Source organism: Lynx canadensis, chromosome C2 (genome assembly GCF_007474595.2).
Source record: "Lynx canadensis isolate LIC74 chromosome C2, mLynCan4.pri.v2, whole genome shotgun sequence".
Classification (NCBI taxonomy): Eukaryota; Metazoa; Chordata; class Mammalia; order Carnivora; family Felidae; genus Lynx; species Lynx canadensis.
In genome coordinates, this window is record NC_044311.2 from 72,920,025 (window position 1) to 72,938,762 (window position 18,738).

At 38.4% G+C, this 18,738-nt stretch overlaps 1 protein-coding gene and 1 pseudogene across 4 annotated transcripts; both read right to left on the bottom strand.

Annotated features, from left to right (window-relative positions):
* Positions 1–1,256: 1,256 nt before the first annotated feature.
* On the bottom strand, positions 1,257–5,893 carry DNAJC19 (DnaJ heat shock protein family (Hsp40) member C19). Of its 4 annotated transcripts, none has more exons than XM_030329863.1 (7): positions 5,735–5,893; positions 5,127–5,235; positions 4,844–4,895; positions 4,691–4,764; positions 3,532–3,611; positions 2,915–2,985; positions 1,257–1,421 (listed from the first exon to the last, which is right to left on the bottom strand). In XM_030329863.1, the coding sequence occupies exons 2-7, from the start codon at positions 5,199–5,201 to the stop codon at positions 1,351–1,353; spliced, it is 423 nt and encodes a 140-aa protein (XP_030185723.1). In that variant the 5' UTR covers positions 5,202–5,235; positions 5,735–5,893; the 3' UTR covers positions 1,257–1,350. The 4 variants fall into 4 exon arrangements, with proteins under 4 accessions (XP_030185723.1, XP_030185724.1, XP_030185722.1 ...); XM_030329864.1 differs by having other exon boundaries at positions 5,127–5,238; XM_030329862.1 differs by having other exon boundaries at positions 5,127–5,349.
* On the bottom strand, positions 5,859–16,880 carry LOC115522864 (annotated as a pseudogene).
* Positions 16,881–18,738: the final 1,858 nt, after the last annotated feature.

An 18,738-nucleotide genomic window follows, 5' to 3' on the forward strand; every position in this document is an offset into this window, starting at 1 on the left:
CTGCTGTAAACTGGTGCTTTCTCATACTCTAAATCTTAACAAGTGGACTCGATCAGATTTTAAACAAGGAAACAGGATGGGAAATAAACCTAGAGCAGGTCTAACCCAACTCTGAAGCGCAGGTAAACACGTTCCAACACTAAATATGATTGCCTTCCACCATTTTGACCTTGAAGGTCTTGTGTTCTCCACTGACAATTAGGAACTTTAAGATGACTTAAAGGTTTAGATGATAGGTAGTATAAATTACCATTTTAGAGCTAAAGATAGTATTTCCAGTGGTGGCCACAGACTACTTATTTACTTCATATGTTTTATACAGGTCTTGTGGTTAAGATCCCTAGGTTTGAGGTTTAGGCCAATAGCCATTTTACCCTCAAATATCACTTAAATAGGAGTATAAATTCTCCAGTAGTCCAAGCTGAGTATTTTGATAACTGAGAGCATTTCAGTTTTACTAATTATAGTTAACCTTGGTTATAGCAAATGAAAAACTTTATTATGCAAATATATATATATATATTTCTTCCATTTCTTTAAGTGGCTAGTTCAATACAATGTAATTATTTTCTTGATTAAAAACAAGACCTATACTCTAACATCTTACAGTGGTGTAGTTTTTAATGTATGAAATCTAAATTGTCAATAATATAGTTAGATATATTTCTTAGGTCAAAGATGTACCTAAATTCATTTTTAAAATTTAAGGTTACAAGCAGTGGGGTCAGTTTTCTGAACTGTGAACAGCCTTTTCTCACAATAAGATGAATCCCTCCTATAACAAACCTGTGTGAATTCATGCCATCCTAATACCCCACTGTTTCTGTTTTTGTTTTTTGAGAATACATGTGTGAGCCTGGGAGAGGGAGGGAGAGAATCTTAAGCAGACTTCATGCCCAGTGCAGAGTCCTATGTGGGGCTTGATCTCACAGCTGTGAGATCATGACCTGAGCTGAAGTCAGATGCTTAACAGACTGAGCCATCCATGTGCCCCTATCCCCGCTGTATTTTAATTACCAGTTTATCAGCATCCCATTAGATTGGGAGCCCTTTCAAAGTCAGACTGTCACATTCATTTTGCCTTGAAGTGGGTAAGAAATTACTTGCTAAATGAATAATGAAAAATATTTCTATTCAGATGGTATGCATTTATCCATAATTACTGAGTGTTAAATCTCCAAATATTTTATCATCTGATTTAAAATTCTCAAATTCAAAGAAACTTATACCCAAGCTTTGGTTTAGCTTGTGCTAAATCATTTTAAAATTTGTAGCTTTGAGGCCTTTTATTATAAAAAGCTAGCACGCATACACATAAACTAACAAGAACTTAAAATTCACACATTTACTTCATTTTTTAGCTTGACCTTCTAGTAAATCTTTAGCTTCATTGATTTTGGCTGCTATATAAGGAGATCCTCCTATAGGAAGAAAGAAAAAAGGAATAGTTATTTTATTAAAAAAATTTTTTTTTTTTAATATTTATTTTTGAGAGAGAGAAACACAGCCGGAGTGGGGGAGGGGGAGAGAGAGAGAGGGAGACACAGAATCAGAAGCAGGCTCCAGGCTCTGAGGTGTCAGCACAGAGCCCAACGTGGGGCTCAAACCCACGAACCGCAAAATCATGACCTGAGCTGAAGTCAGCTGCTTAATCGACTGAGCTACCCAGGCGCCCCAAAAGGAATAGTTATAATATGGCTTCTTAATTTCTGCTTGGTGAAAACCTATTCTCTTCAAGGATCCCTATGCTCATCTGATAGGTGGAATTAGCAGAAAATAATGAGGACACTGCAACCAGATCACCAAATGTATGGTAATATGTATGATCAACAGTAAACGAAATCACATGAGGAATATTTCCACAAAAATGGCACCTTTAAAAACTTAAACTTGACAAATAGGATTGAAAACACCTCCACATGTGACCTTGAAATGGTGTATGTTACCTATTTATGATGATTATAAGTTGTAAATGAACATGAATTTATTGTACTGTTATTTTGAAAACATGATGTTCTCAGAGGTTTCTGAGCTTTGTTGGAAAGACCCCACTATGATTTGCACTCCTTTTCTATCCTTCACAGTTTTTCTCTTTTCATGTTACTAATTGTGCCTTCATGATGTTATCTGCAGGTGCTTTCCTACTACTCTGCTGGAGCAATGATTCTCAAAGTGTGATTCTCAGACCAGCAAGCATCAGCATCCCAGTAAGAAGCTTGGTAGAAATGCAATGTTATAGGCACCATACTAAATGAATCAGAAGCCCCCCCAGTTAATGCAAGCTAAATTTCGTTAAAGGAGGCTACTACAGTCAGATAAAAACAATCACAACCAAGTTTAAACTCAAAACACTCTTAATGAAAGGCCTATCCTACAAAAGTAAAAAGATTTGTGCACTGGAACATGTATTTTGTGGTCTCTATTTTGGTATTCCTAAATAATTATTTGCTTTCTTTGAACACAGCCAAGGCTGCTTAGACATGTATCAGAGAGAAATATATCCTATAGGTTTCTAACTAGGAAACCTATAGTTCAAAGGTCTAAATGGATAGAAAAAATTAAATTTTTAGTTTAACTGAAACTTAACATTTCCTTTAAGAATATGTCCCCCCCCCCAAAAAAAAAAAACAGTAGTATTAATAGTATTTAGAAGTCACATTTTATCACTACTTAAGATCTGAAAACATTGTTAATGCTTACCCCTACTTTCAAATGACATGGTCATTATTCTATAAATTTTTTCACTCAGGATTTATTCTTTTAAGACACCGGAAAACGGATCCAGCCTGGGCAACAGTGCTTACACACAGATTTAAGCATTTCCCTTGTAATAGCCAAGAATTAAATATGAAATTATTCCACTAGTAACAACTAGTCACTTTAAAACATGTGTAAGAATTTAACAGGTACTTACCCTTGTCTGGGTGATTTAAAAGCATAATTCGTCTATGGGCATCTCTTATTTTTCCTTTATTGGCAGTAGGGCTAATTTAAAAAGGAAAAGGTATAGTTTACTTAAGACTATGTCTGGATCACATTAAAAAATTGTATATAAAAGCCAATTAAAGATGCTGTGAAACTGGAGTCAAGTCATCAAAACAATATGAGAAGTGGTTTAGGAACCTCTTTCATATCACATAAGGAAGATGAATATTCTAAATCAAGGAACTAAACCGCTCCTTAGAAAAATAAGACATTCTTAAAAAATTAGTTGAACTTAATAATCCTAAAAACCCTTTAACTGAAAGGTAAAACATGTTTAAGTATCTGGAAATGAAGGCAGAATTTCACCACAAAAAAAAAAAAAAAAAATGTGTTCTAGAGAACAACACTGAGCACTGCAATTATCTGTTTAAAAGCCTTTCAATGAATTGAGTGCTTATGTACCAGAGTGCCTTCTCAATGGACTTGTAGGGAGTGTTTAGATCTTAAAAATGTATACAACTATTATAACTCTTAACAAAAGATCTTTTTGTTTGCTCATAGCTCTAGAATTGTAGAAAAATATTACAAATATTAGAAATTATTTACCTTACGCCTAGTATTAATGCTGCTTCTCGTTTTGTCATTTTAGGTTCAAACCCACCTCTATAATAGCCACCACTGAAAGCCTGAAAGAGGAAATGCATTAGTAAAAATGGGTTATTAGAATAAACTCAATGTTTATTAAAGTTGATAACTGAAAAACTGAAAGTTTAATTTTGATAACTGTTCCTAGAAACAGCAGAAAAATTAAGACTTTTCAGAGAATTTTAACTGCAACTCCTATGGTATTTTAGCTTTGTAAGTAGCAGCAAATACTTTAATGATTGTTAAACATCCATATTTTTTTTTTTTTTCCCCAGAAAAACTGTCTTAAAAATGTAAGACAAAACAACAGTGCCTCAAAGCCAGTTCTGGGAATAACAGGAAGATTATTCCAAGTTAGCTGTGTTACAGATAAAAATTTGATGTAAGAATATGATTATATGTTTTAGAAAAACAAGTGCCTCAAGAAAAGGATTTGGAGATGTTTTCAGATGAGTGAGTCAAGGGTATTTTGAGGGTCAAGGCAACTACTAAAACAAGACTAAGTATCGAGAAAATTATGCTACCAGCTCTTCTGACCTTGTTATGTCAGAGATCATATTGGTAAAGCCTACCATCACTCTATTCTCTCACATTCAATCACAATAAAAATAAATACTCAACAGGCTGCCACAGCCAATTTCATTCTGAACTGTGACCATGGAAGGTGTGACATTCATATCCAGTCATACTCTATAGCCTACTTAATTCCAGTGATATCCAAGTATCTATTAGAGAATGCCAGGGCCACACAGTTAAGAATGGATCACTTCAGATTCCTAGATTCCTGTGTTTTTGTGATGTAGAGCAGATGAGGGAAGGCAAGAATTTGTGGACAAATGATGCTGGAGTTAATAGTATCTACACAATGAAGTAGAACTGATTTTCATGGTACCAGAATTGTGTTAATCCCTCAGCCCCAATTCTGTCACACAAAACATTTTGATTTTTTTCAGGGTAACAACATTACAAAGCTCAGAACCCTTCTTGCGGGAAGCAAGAGAAGGGGCCCAAAGTAATCTCTTAAGAGCTTCATGGATGTTTGGAAATTTACCCTCTTCAAATGTGACTCTGGGCTTCATAATACAGCAAAGAATTAGCAAAAATGTTTAGTAAGTCTTACAGATTTTGGTAGACTTTGAAAAACTTGTTTTACTTGAGGCTCCATATGTTTCATGGCTTGCAAAACATAACGGCCTAAAAACAAAAGCAACAAAGTAATTAAAAAGTCTCCAACTTTCCCTGCTTCATTTCCACTTCCAAACCATAAACAAACCTGCAAATCCTGCAGCAGCAATGGTCAGTCCAACTGCTACCACTGTACTGGCCTGGTAAGGGGAAGCAGAGTAAATATTTACTTCTTTTAATTATCACCCTTCCCTATGGTACCCATTCTCCCATTCCACCTCATCACAAGTTTTATTTCAAAGGGAGAAACAACTTTTAGGATGAAAATATCCTACCCAATGGCCCTTTAAAAGGACTTTTATGTCCAATTCATTGTAGAGATACTGGATTTTCACTGTGAAAAGGAAGGGCGAGCCGACTTGCATATTTACCTTTACAGCAGTGAAAAGAATGATTTCCCTCCCTTTGAAAACGTCTTTTGCATCTCCGGGCAAATGAGGCCACATTCAAGTTCAATCAAGAATAATGGAAATAAAATTTCTGCTAGAGAAAGAACTGTTTAAGGTCACTGTAGAATTCTGATAACGCATCTCAACGTCAAATGTGGACTTCACTAGACTCGCTTTTCAGAGTGCCTTCGGCACTGGGGCGTCTCTCCACCACAGAACCGACGCCCAAATGTGTTCAGGAACCGAGAAGAGATGTATCGGCAAGAGCCAAGGAAAAAGAGCAAAGTAGAGAAGGTACTGTTAGGATGTTTGCGGAAGGGCAGATCTAATCAAACGCGTTTCCACTAATCTCTCAGCCTCGGAGACAATGGACCAGGGACTGCAGCACCCTGCACAAAGGCCATAGTAGAACACAAAGGCCCTAGAGAGCTGTGCCAGCAGTTCTGTGTCCTAGAGGGTGCGACTCTTCGGGGCCCTACATCTTCAGAGTCTCACTGGGGAGACAACCTCGGCTCCCCTCCTCCCAGGTCACGAGTTGAGATTGTGGCCTGGGCCCGAGATCGCCCAGGGGACCAGAAAACCGCACTCACCATGGCTCTGGCTCGGCTCCCCGGCCTCCACCGAGAGCGCGGTTCATTCCAGACCAAATGCCGCAGCCACAAAATTTCACGCCCCTACCAGAGAGCGACGCGGACACGAGCAGGCACAAACCGCTCAGACACAGGTGCCCAGGAAATACGGCAGTAGCGGCCGCAAATTAGGCCGGAAAACTGTCGTAAAAGGGGATCGCAGCGGGCCGTAGGGGAAAGGTCGCTCAAGCAGTGGGCAGGTGCGGAATACGGCTTCAGATTGGCTGATGGGTGGGCGGATGGCCTCCTTACTGGGCTCAAAGCTGGGGCTTTTCTGTGTTTTGCCCTTTGCTACCTGGCCGGAGGTATTTGGAAATTCCTGTGGGGAAAGGTATTGGTGCAACAGGGCGTGAACAAATACTGTGTAGCCTTACTCAGAACGTTTTTCCTCCCTTCTCAGCACATGCATTCACCGTTTATTTCGTTTATGATTGTCGAGGGTAATAAATATTCTTAAATGTGCAGTAACAGTTCCACCTGAAGCCAAATAAATATGTAGCAAGCCAGTACAGCAAACGAGAATATGTCCCAGAAAACTAAAATAACAAACCACACTGTGTTTCAGGGGTGCTCGGTAGCATTCTCATATTTAAAAGAATTTTAATTTGTGACTTGATGGGACCTTGTGGGAATATTTGGGGTTTGTTTTGTGAAGTGGGATTACCACTTTAAATACAGTTAGTATTCTGATCATGGGATCCCCAAACCCCCACAACCCCTCAAAAAGTAGGGGTGGTTTTGCCATTACAAGGCATCAGCTTCATATAGCCCTACATATATGCTTGGGAAGAGAAAAGTAACGGAGACATTAATCGAAGTTTTACAGTGTTTGGATGATCAAGTAAGTTTGGAGTTACTTTCCACTTAGAACTTACAAAGTATTAAAAATTTGCTTACATTGCAAGGAAATTTGCTTTGATTAGCTGGTTGCATATTAGACATGTATGCAAATTTGTTGGCCTTGTTTTCCCTTTCTGTAAAAAGATTCGCTATTTGGATCTTTAAGCATTTTTCTAACCCTGATATTTTTGTAATGTCATTTCTTGTGAACAAAATTTCTTGTTATGTAATATGTAAAGAATTTCTTATTATGTATATTTTTGTATGTACAAACTGCAGCATACAGCTTGCTTGAGGAACAGGTTAACATACAGAAGCCCAGTCTCAGGAAACCAAGGATAGGTCTCTGTGTTAGAGAGACACTTGAAGTTGAAGTGGACAGGGCTCTGTTTTTGGAGGCAAATCAAAGTAGATGTACAACCTAGTTCTGTCATTGGTTGTAGGACTTTGGATAAGTTATTTGTGACTCTGAGTTTTCTCATTTGTAAAACAAGGGTAATGATGCACACCTCACCGAATTATGTACATGGTATGTTCTGCATGTAATTATTACTCAGTGTATTGGCCATTATTATTATGAGGCATGTTGAAGTACAAGTTGATGTGCAGAGCCTTCCCAATTCTCAGGATATCTCACCTCACTCATAGATATAAGTCTGGTAATCTTTTCACACTAAGGGCATGGAAAGAACCTTTAAAATTAATCTTTTGAAATTTCCAGCAACTGAAGAATGGATAATCATTCCTTGCTTCTTCTAACTTCTAATGACCGCCAGCATTCCTTGACTTGTGACTGCATCACTTCGATCTTCAGGGAAGGTCAGTATCTTGAAATCTCTCTCTACTCTGTCTTCAGATTGACTTTATGTATAGAATCTCCTCCTCCTCCCTTTTAAAGGATGCAACAGTTGCATTTAGGGCCCAATCCTATAATCGAGGATAATATCTGCATCTCAAAATCCTTATTCATAGCTGCAGAGATGTTGCCATATAAGGTATTGTTTACAGGTTCCTGATTTTAGGACCTGATATCTTGGGGGCCATTATTTTGTCTACTACAGAGAGTAAGAGAAGACAAAAGAGGGAGCTTGTAGGGACAAGAGAATGAGAAAGGACTCTGGTCAATTTTTTTTCCCAAATTTGCTAGTCAGGTAAGTAACTTCTTGGGGAAGAATAAGTGAGAGATGAGAGTGGATAAAGTGTTCTTGCATTGTGCCTTTCAAATACTTTGAGACTATGATCTCTTAGTAAGAGATACATTTTACATTACAGAGAATACATACAAATACATACTTGAACACACACACACATGCACACACAAATACGAACTGAATTTAATGTGTGTGTGTATGTATGTATTTATTTGTTTATTTGTTTATTTTAATGACTGACACATTTTTTAAAATGCTTGAAAGGCACACATAGTTTAGGGCATACAACAGAAAAAGCAGGTAAGGGATGTTCTCCAGTATAGAAGCTCCTATACCAGAGACTTATGGTAATAGGTCTCAACTATTCAGACCTCTTAATTAGGAATATGAAAAAAATCTATGAGAAGAAACAAGTCCTATCTAATTTGGGGCATAGATCAGCAACCTCATCAGGTTAGGAAGACTTGACATTGCTGAGTCACTTTCTGCATTGATGCAATATTAGCTTCTTCACCTTTCCTTCTCAGCAATCAGTTTATACTCTGGGACAGCTCAGTGGAGTAGCTCATTAATATGGACCAATATTAGAGCTCTGAATCTAAATTGCTCTGTTCTATTACTAATAGAAATCCAAATATCAGTGGGACCATAAGTGGGTACAGCCATGAATTCCCATGAGCACTTAACCTCCAAACGAAAAGGACACTTTCAAATTAGTTAAAATGTTATGCACAATCATGGGGCGCCTGGGTGACTCAGTCACTTAAGCATCTGACTCTTGATTTTGGCTGAGGTCATGATCTTATGGTTTTTGTTTTTTGTTTTTTTGTTTTTTTTTTTTTGTCTTTTTTTTTTTTTTTTTTTTTGATCTTATGGTTCTTAGATCGAGCTTTGCATTGGCTCTGTCAGTGAGGAGGCTACTTGGGATTCTCTCTCCCCCTCTCTTTCTGCCCCTCCCCCACTCATGCTCGCTCACTCATGCTCCCCCCTTCTCTCTCTCCCTCTCTCTCTCTCTCTCTGTCTCTCAAAATAAATAAACTTAAAAAAATGTTATGCACAATCAAAAGTGATTGTTAGAGATGATCTCTCAGGGCAATGTAACCTACCATTTCTTCTGGATCTATATCAAAAACAGTAAACGACTCTACTAGAACCTGAAAGAAAATGGCATAGGACATGAGAAACTATGGAAATACCTAGAATACTGGTAGAGCTGCAAACATCTTCAGAGAAAAGCCTCCTTATTGACCATTTTGTAAAACACACTACTCCATTCAGAGCTGAGTAATTTGCTGAAACCAGAGGTGATTCAGGAAACTGGGTAGTCTCCTGATTTCTGCCAGTCCAAAGCAAACTACTCTGTGTTTCCTGCATCCTGAACCCTTAAATAACTGCTCTGTGAAGTTAACAATGTCTGAATTCTAATTTGCATTTCTTATTCTAAGATAATGTTGACAGAATAGTTTGTGCTTTTACTTTTTGTCCTCTCAGAGAACACTTGACTTCAGAGTTTATTTTCCAAGCATTGGAAAAAAGCAAGTTTTCTCACAGATTGCTGAATGATAGTTTGTCTTGCCAATGGCTAAAAATTCCGATAACCAAGAGACAAATTTACTAAGACACGATGTATTACAGATGCTTTCTTGCAATTTTGAGGTACAGCCTTCTGAGACTCCGTATTCAATCCGCTGGGTTCCAAACAGATCAAAAATGATTCAGTTCAATAGGAAATAGATGTTAAGTGCTTCAGTCAGTTCTAAGGTAACCAAGTTGGAGAAAAATTATTAAAACTGTATGACTGGATCTGGTCTTAGACTTTTAGATAAGTTTACTTTAAAATAATAGGATTGTTGCAGGAGACAAGGAAACAACTTCTGGTCAGTTCTATGTCAGAAATCCTGGATGGATTTGAGAAAAAGGCATACTTAGAGACAATGCATACGGGCTTCATCTTATTCTCTTGTGGAGGCTGAATGGGTGAGAGGATGAGACCACCTTTCTGAAGTAAAAGAAACCTCTTCCTTTAAGACCCAAATCCTTTCTGCCTGGACTTGGATCAGTTCTGTGACCTTTTCTTTTGCCACAATGTCTGCTTTCCTAGGGCCCTGGAAGGCAGTGCCCTGGTGGTTCTTTAGGTATTCAACCGAGATTCAAGTTCCTTCTTTTCGATACATAAATCATTCATCTGATGAAGCTTTTCAGTGTGTTCCTTGGTCTTTGTCATCAGCTCCCATCACACTTGAGCAAGCTTTTCCTACCACATCTTCTTTTGCATTCAGTAATTCCTTTCAAAGTTTCTTGATCTTTAGCTCTCCAAGCGTTGTATTCACAGAAACCGTCTGAAGGACTTCTAGGTATATCATACCGCCAAACTTTCCGATCGTTAGTTGACAAACTATTTCTTCTATTCTGCTTATAGTTTTACCATCTCTCTCTTTTTGGATAAGCTGTTTATACCTCTCCCAACATTCTTTGTTAAGTTTTCCTGTACCTGGAATCCTCCACCTGGGCCTGCAGATGCTGCCTGTTCCACTTCAGGGAGCCTTTCCATCTTGACTCTTCATTTACTGTTGCTTAAAACTAGGAGCATTTCCTCATCATATTGAAATCTCTTTTCTGGAACTTCTCCTGGGTGTATCTGGGGCATTTGGGGACTAGGAATATGCTGGGATATGTGGGGAAGAATCGACTGAATGCTCTTCAGTTCTTGTACCGGGCACTGTATTTCTTTGATGACAGCCACTTTAAGGTCTTGAAGAGAGAGGATGCACTTGTTCATGTGCATTTTCTTTGAATGGGCCATGGAGTCTGGGTGTCCCAGTTTCTCTTTCTTCTTGACAGTGTTTATTCTCATGTGCTCAGGTATCTTATAGTCTGAGGCTGTCTTCAGATTGAAGTTTGCCGTGTTACAACTGGGCCTCTTTGATGGTTTGAGCATCTTTGGGATCGTCATAGTCATAAGATTTACTGTTGTATGGTTTCTTCCATTCTTTTTTTTCACTGCTGAATCTTAAATTGGGCCCTTTCAGTTTTTATATATTTCCTCCTTTTCTCAATTTGATCTTCCACTATAATTTCACTTAGGGTTTTATGCTGACATTTCTTCCTTTTTTCTGTAATCGATTCTTCCAGCACACTAATAATCCCACCTGTATGTTTCTGGCCACCCTTTCTTCCAGCTCCCTTTTTCAAACCTCTCCAATTTACTTGTTCTTCTCTTTGATTGACTTACTCATTTGGACTTGGAGTACTTAGAGGGCTTCACAAACCTATAGGAAGATACTTGTGATCACTTTGTATGGCATGAACCACAATAGTATCACTTGCTTTTTTTTCTTAATTTTTTTTTAATGTTTATTCATTTTTGAGAGAGCGAGAGAGAGACAGAGTGCAAACATGGAAGGGCAGAGAGAAAGGAGACAGAATCTGAAGCAGGCTCCGGGCTTCGAGTTGTAAGCATAGAGCCTGATGTGGGGCTTAAACCCACAAACTGCAAGATCCCAACCTGAGCTGAGGTCAGATGCTTAATCAGCTGAGCCACCCAGGCTCCCCAATAGTATCACTTTACAATGAATCATGAAATCTGTTCTGTAGCTTCATGAAGCCAAGTTGATGTTTCTCTTCTTCCGAAGCAAATTCCTTTCCCACTTGTTGAATTTTATAAGCTGTCAATCTTGGCATGAATTTTGGAATCTAGATCAAAATCTGTTCATTTAAATTGTGTATGCTTTGGTAATTTTTTTTTTAATTTTGTTTGTTTGTTTGCGAGAGAGAAGGAGAGAGAGAAAGAATGTTAGGCAGGCTCCGTGCTTAGTGCAGAGCCTGACACGGGGCTCAATCCCATGACCCTAAGATCATGACCTGGGCCAAAATCAAGAGTCAGATGCTCAAATGACTGAGCCACTTAGATGCCTCGCTTTGGTAATTATTCATTCATTTCTAGGAGTTTCCAAATTTTTTTCCTCAAAGCTTTGAGTTGTTCTTTCTTCCCACCTTTATTTCTTTCACTTCTTTCATTAACTTATCATGTTCTCTTTTTCTTCTGGCGTTCTCAATACCGTAGGCTTTGGGATCTTCAATATCTTCTGTAATTGGCTCTGCTTCAGTTCCAAACCTGAGCAACAGCACTTGGGCTTTGATGGCTTTCTTTAGCTCAAATTCAGAAAAAATGGTGAAAGCAAAAATATTATTATCTATTCCAGTAGTCACCAAGAAATGGTCATCAAGCTAGGATAGATGCCTTTAATCCATCCATGCATATTGTCATGCATATTGAAGTGCCAGTAGTCCACCATAGTTGTCAATGAAGGATTTTTCTGATTTAGGATATAGACTTGAATTGCTCTGTTTTGAGCAATTAGCATTGCATTTGCATTCCAAAAAACATCATATCTTGGTTAATGCTGAAAGTGATAGTTTGGATGGTATTATCCTCTGTATCTTCAAGAAGATGAAAATCAACAAGTTCATCTTTCTTTTCTGTGATATCACTACTTTTGTCATATGGGAGGAACTCACAATGATATAGAAAACCAGAATCATACCCTCCCAAAAAAGCCTAGAACTTCCCTGGCTCAGAGTAAAATCCATAGAGGATGTGACAGGGAATTGATGGAATAAAGATTTCAGGTAATGGTTTCTCTTCCTCCTTTTTGCCCTGGAAATCCTTTTCTCCATCTTCTCTCATCTCTGCTGCTGTCCGTTTCCTCCTTTCTTTCATTTCTTTCTCTTCTGGCTCCTTTTATTTATTTCTCTTTTCTGTTTCTGTTAATCACAGAATCTTAGATTTGACACCTGAGGAATGGAAACATTGTATGCACATGTCTTTGATTTCATAGGAAACTACATCACTATCTTCCCCTTCCTCCTTAATGGCTGGAAATAGAGTTTCAAGAGCATAGCCGTTTCACAGATAATCAGTAAAGTACTTTCAGGATGGGAGGTCAAAGACCATATTAACTGGCAAACAGGTCCAAGAATAGTAACATAATCGATTAGCTTATAATCTTTTTCTACCTCAAAGAAGACAGTTTGCTGTTTATTCCCTGTAGCTAGAATTTCTCCATCATGTTCATAAGGTAAAACAGTGACACAAGCAATATAGGATTTGAAAAACCATTTCAAATGAATATCTTCATTTGAAATTTTCTTCCTTCCTGCAAAATTGTGAGGCCTTTTGGATCGCAGAGTTCAAGAATTTGAACAACTCCATCTTTAAATACTAAAATAATATGTCTTCCAGTGTAGCTTACCAGTTGGGGTACCCAAGCCAGGGCAATACCCCTTTGAATTTCATCTGAGCCAAAGATGTTTTGCTAGCAAAATCCTAGATTACAAAAGAGCAGTTCAAGGAAGTAGTGGTCATGAGATAAGTGAGGGGTGAGATAGCCAAGGCTTCAGTAGCTCCCAAATGGAAGGAGAAAAAACATTCTGAGTCCTAGGTATTATTTTGAGTTTTAATTTTATGTGTATTTAAATTGAATTTAATTGAAATGAATGTTTTTGAGACAATATTTATACTTACTTCATGAGATGTATGCTGGTCATTTCTGTTTCTTAGAAAAAAATGCTTGGAAAACCCATGAAGTTTACAGCCCATTAATTGGTCATGATAGGAAGTATGGAAAGCATAGCTCCATAAAATTCCACACTTGGAAATATGATACCAGGCAAATAAGATTGTTTTTCCCTAAAACCTATGTGCTAGACATTGTGCTATATTCTTTATGTAGATTATTTCACTTTACTTCATGACAATAATACTTATTTCTGTTTTGCAGATGAGGATATTTTGCCAGATATATTGTTTTTCCCTACAGATCCCTTCTCTGTCATTTTCCATTCTGCTCTATATCCCAGAGGAACGCACGAAGTTAGGAAGCTCTCTTGTATTCTGGCTTGGGGTTCATTTATGTCCATGATCAGAAGATGAGAAGGTAGGAGGACAGTCAGTTAATGATGTTCATTTCTCCATCTTCATACCTAGTGGTTGCCACAGGCTAACTGAGTTTGTCCACTGAAGAATACAGTTTCTGTCGTATGTGTGTGTTTGCATGTGAACATATGTGTGTTATTCCCACTCCTTGCTCCTTCAAGTCTAAGAGTAGTAGTGACTACTACTACTGATAAGGCCCCAGTGGCCTTATTAGATGCAGACACTTTGGCCATCATTTTGAGTTTCTCTTAATCCTGTTGATACCTTTGTAAATAGTTCCTTTATTAAATTCTCCCCAGTTACTCCATTTGGCTATGCTTTCTGTCTGTCTCTAACATGGGTGGTGACTGTTCTAAGAAGCTACTGAAATAATTCAAGTAGGAGATGATGGTAGCAGTGGAAATGGAAAGGAGGGCTGGACTCCTGCTTATGTTTTGAAGAAAGAACTGATAGATTTTGCTGATGGAGGAAATGTAGTGTGTGAGAAAAAGAAAGGAGTCAACAGTGACTCCAAAAGTGTAGGCTTGAGCAGCTGGAAGGATTGAGTTGCCACTGGATGGGACCAGAAAGACTTCAGGAAGAACAAGCTGGGGAACTTTTTTCATGTTAAATTTGAATTTAGATATCAATTAGGTATATAAAGAATGTTTTCACATAGGCTTTTGGATGTATAAGTCTGATGTCAAGAGAGAGGTCTGGGAGTCATCAGCCCAGAGATAGTCTTCAAGGCCAAGGAACAGATGAAATCATTGATTGCCTAAGTGGAGAGAGAAAGAAGAGGAATAAGGGCTGTTTTCTGGATCCTCTGTGTTTGGAATTCAGGGAGATGAGGAAGAACCGGAAAGTTAGACTCTAAAGGGTGACCAGAAACCAGGTGAGTGTGGTGTCCTGGAAGTCAAATGAAGAAAGTGTTGAGTGGAGAAGTGTGTAAAATGCTGCTAATAGTCAAATGAAACAACAACTGAGAATTGACTGCTAGAGATCACTGGTGATATGAGAAGAGCTTCTGTGCTGTGATGGGGACAGAAGAATAGAGATAGGGATTATAAGACATCTCTTTCAAAGAATTTTGCTGAGAAAGGAATTGGAGAAAGAGGACAGTTCCCAGAGGGAGAAGTAGTGTAATGAGGGGTTTTTGTTTTTTTAAGATGGAAGAAATAAAAGTATGTTTATCTGCTGTAGGAATGACCTTATAGAGGGGGAAATTTGACAAAATTCATTGAATTACATATTTTAACCATATAGTTAATTAATATTTTAATTCAATTATTTTAACTGAATCTAATAATTTTGATGAAATTAAATTATATAATTTAAGAACGAGAAGAAAGTGTAGAGACCATTTTTTCCCCAACAGCTTTGCTTTATACAGGGCCTCGGAGTGGTTGACTGACTTCTAAAGTGCTGACACAGTTCAGTAACTGCCCACCCTTATTGTCCACACTCCAGGTGTATGTAATGTTAGGGTCATGAGATGAGAGGGTCACAGAGTTACCTTTTCCTGTCTTTCCTGACCACTGTTTTTTAGGAATTATCTCAGATCTGGATTAATGGAGTCTTAAGTTCCTGACTAACAACCATTTAGTCTAGGGAATCTTATGTAGGCAGCTGCTCACATAATGCTATATGTAAAACTAAACGGTGCTCAGTATATATTTTCTTCCTTTCCTTCTTCATTCCACCTCCACTTATCCTATTCCTGCCCTCCTTTCCTCCACTGATCCTGCCATGACCTGACAGTCTACCATTGGGAATTCATCTTGTTGTTCCCTGTTTGGATATGAATACTGAGCTGTGATCAACAGCTCCTCTGTGAAGTATTTTAAGAGATACTTTTGGGGTTATAACTAGTAAGAGGAATACTTTAATTGGAGTACAGAAAGAAAGGAAGAAAGAAGAGATTTAGAACAAGTGGGACCAAAGACTGCCCAGGTAGGAACCATTCAAAGACCTAGGGTAATGGGGAAGTGGAGGGGTTGCTATGAAGCCAGAAAGGAGGGCCCAAGGTCCAGACACTGTTTACTCCAGTCAGCCTCATCTGCATCCAGTCAGCTGAGCCTGCCCTGCCCTGTGGCTATTATAAAATAATTTATAACTATGTCTCCTGTGATTTTTGCTTCCCTTTTCTCAAGCTGTTTCATTTTTTCCTTACTGCATCTTAGTCTGACTTCCTGATTTACTTTTTAATTACCAGAACTGTTCTCCTTATTTGGTCCAGAGCATGAGTGGAGGGCCAGTCAGAAAAATGAAATGTATTTGACCAGGGTGACAGCCTTAGGGGGCATGTATTTGTAGGTAAAGACTCTGCTCTCAGTCTGTGAGGAAGGAAAATTGAGGCACTCAGAATTTCAGGGGACTTGGAAATTGGGGTAGCCTAGGTGCCTTTTTCCAAATGGAGATTTCCCAATCAACCCTCCATTTCATTCCATCTTTGCATGTCTTTTTCTGTTGTGTTTCTCAGTTCTTTTTCCCCCTTCCCCAGCCAGGGTTCCACGTGTATGTAGTAGCTTTATGCATTGAGTAAATTGAGCCCTCCCTGCTGAGCTGTCAGCAAATGGAACTGACCAGCAGAACAGTCTGTGTAAGTGCATCTTGTGCCCGGGCCAGACAGACAAGCACAATTATTTGATTGCAGGAGATTGCCACTAAATGAGGGTGAAATAGTGGGTCTGCGACTTGTTGGTGAATATTATTAATAATATAGTGTCATGAATTAATAACATAGTGTCATGTGAAACAAAAGCTACACTGGAGGGTCTGTCTGAAGTCCCATTTTAAATCACATTTTCAGGGAGGTAGATGGTGGAGGAGATGAGATGTAATAAAACAAGGTGTCTTTAGGCACCCGTTTGGGAGTTTCAGTTTGATGTAGGCTGAAGTTAAGGGGATACGTGTTGCATTCGTAAGTTATTTGGTGGCCAGAATGAAGCATGGGATTCGTTCCTGGCTAATTGTCTTAAGCATCTCATTGCTATAGTGCTCTACTGTGAAACAAATCATCTTCTAGAGTCCTTGAAGAGAGGCCATTGCAAAAACCCCATGAAATTCTTCCTGGCAACTGTGATGTCCTTGGTGACTGCATGGTCAACTTCTTTAGCCCACCCACCACACAATCATTCCAGACTCTTCCACTTCTCCCTTCATAAACCTCATAGTCCTGCCAAATAGGATTTGTCACCATTGTTCTCCAGATGTGCACTCAAGTCCACTGCCCCTGGGTTTTTATTCAAGCGATTTTCTCTGTTCCAAGTGCTCTTTCCCCATCCCATATCTCTGTCCATCAGTTAAAGGCCCAGATCCAGTGTGCCTGCGGTGAAGCTTTCTTTTGTTTATTCTTCTTTGTTCATTGTGAACAGGTGTCCATAAACTTTATGTAAAGTAACAGATAGTAAAATTTAGGCTGTCCAGGCCATATGTAATCTATTTATTCTTCTATCAAAATGTGAAAACTACCTTTTTAGCTTGTGGACCTTGACAAAAACAACCCACAGGATGAATTTGGCTCATGGCACTGAGCTAGTCCATGGTCTAAAGTGATCTCTTTTCTCTAAACTGTACAATTTTGTTTTACACATGCCGCTTACCTCATCTAGCCTTGTATAGAAATTATTGGTATACAAGTATTTTCTCTATTGAATTGAAGATTCTTGTGAGTTGAAATCATGTCTCATATACTTTACTCCTTACAAGATCTATTATCATATCTATTATCATATAGAAAGTGCTCAAAGGATATTTGTAAAATGAATGAACTTATTACTTACAGTATCTTCTATCAAGAACATAATTTATTTTCCACTCTCCTAAGCCCTACCAAGCCCTTCACTTTCTGACAGGTAAGTCTTCTACCTCTACTTTGAACCTGTATCCGAACCTGGATCCCTCAATAAGGCCATTGTGCACCACAAATACAACTGGTATTCAGACATTGAATATTGTTTTCATTTATTAAATATTGTACTCATTGAGCACTTACTGTACTCACTGAACACTCAGAGCAGAGCTCTGAGAAAAAATCTATGGTGAGACAGATGAAAACCTCAGCCTCTGTGGTGCTTTTGCAGTCTAGGCTGGGAAGCATGATCTTAGTATGATCTTTCCTCCTGACATGTTTTAATTTCACTCTTCTGTTTTTCAGATCATGACTTAATAATAATATATGCTATTTGGTTTACCAGGATGCAAGAAATAATAAAAACTATCATAGTAGAAGCTGACATTTATTATGTACTTGAGACAGTTATAGATACCCTTTTTAATGCATGTAACCATAAGGACATTAGGGAATTTATCTGTAAGCAATTTATCCGTAAGGAAGTTAATGAAGCAATTAACAACATTTAGTTATTTCATTGTCACTCTGGATAAGCTGGTGATCACAGCTGTCACTTAACCAGGTTATAGGAGATAAAACAGTCCACTAGAGGCAATATCTTGATCATCAGCTAAAGTAAGCAACATCAGTTAGCATAGGCACATAGTGCTTAATAAGCGGCTCTTGGTTTAAAAACATAACTTAGCCAGTACGTGAAGGACTAGAGATTTTATTTAAGGTCTGTTTGCATTCTAAGCCTGATCTTTCCAGGATAATCAAAACAATGTTGGCTCATGTTGAAGTTCATTCTGAGCACATATTTGCACTGATAGGAGCAACAGTGAAGCAGAACATAAAAACAAACAAAAATAACTGCACATACAATTTGTTGAAAGAAATTAAGATATTTTCGGCGGTCTCTGAAGAAAATATTTTAAGAGGGACTAAGACGTAATAGAAGAATTTCTTTAAGGTCTTGTGTCCTTATTGTCTCTTTCTTACTGTCTGCCTCACACAAAATCTATTGACAGACAAAGCTCTAAGTGCTCCCACTTCCCCTCAATGCTGTTTGCTCAGCTCTTTTTCCCCTTGCCATCACTCCTCAATCCATTTTATTCCCTTTTCCAGTTACTCTCTACCCATTCAAGGTTTTCCCATTCCTTTGTATTCTCTCCCTCCCCACAGTCCACACTGTGGTAAGTCAAATTCTAAGATAGTTCCCAAG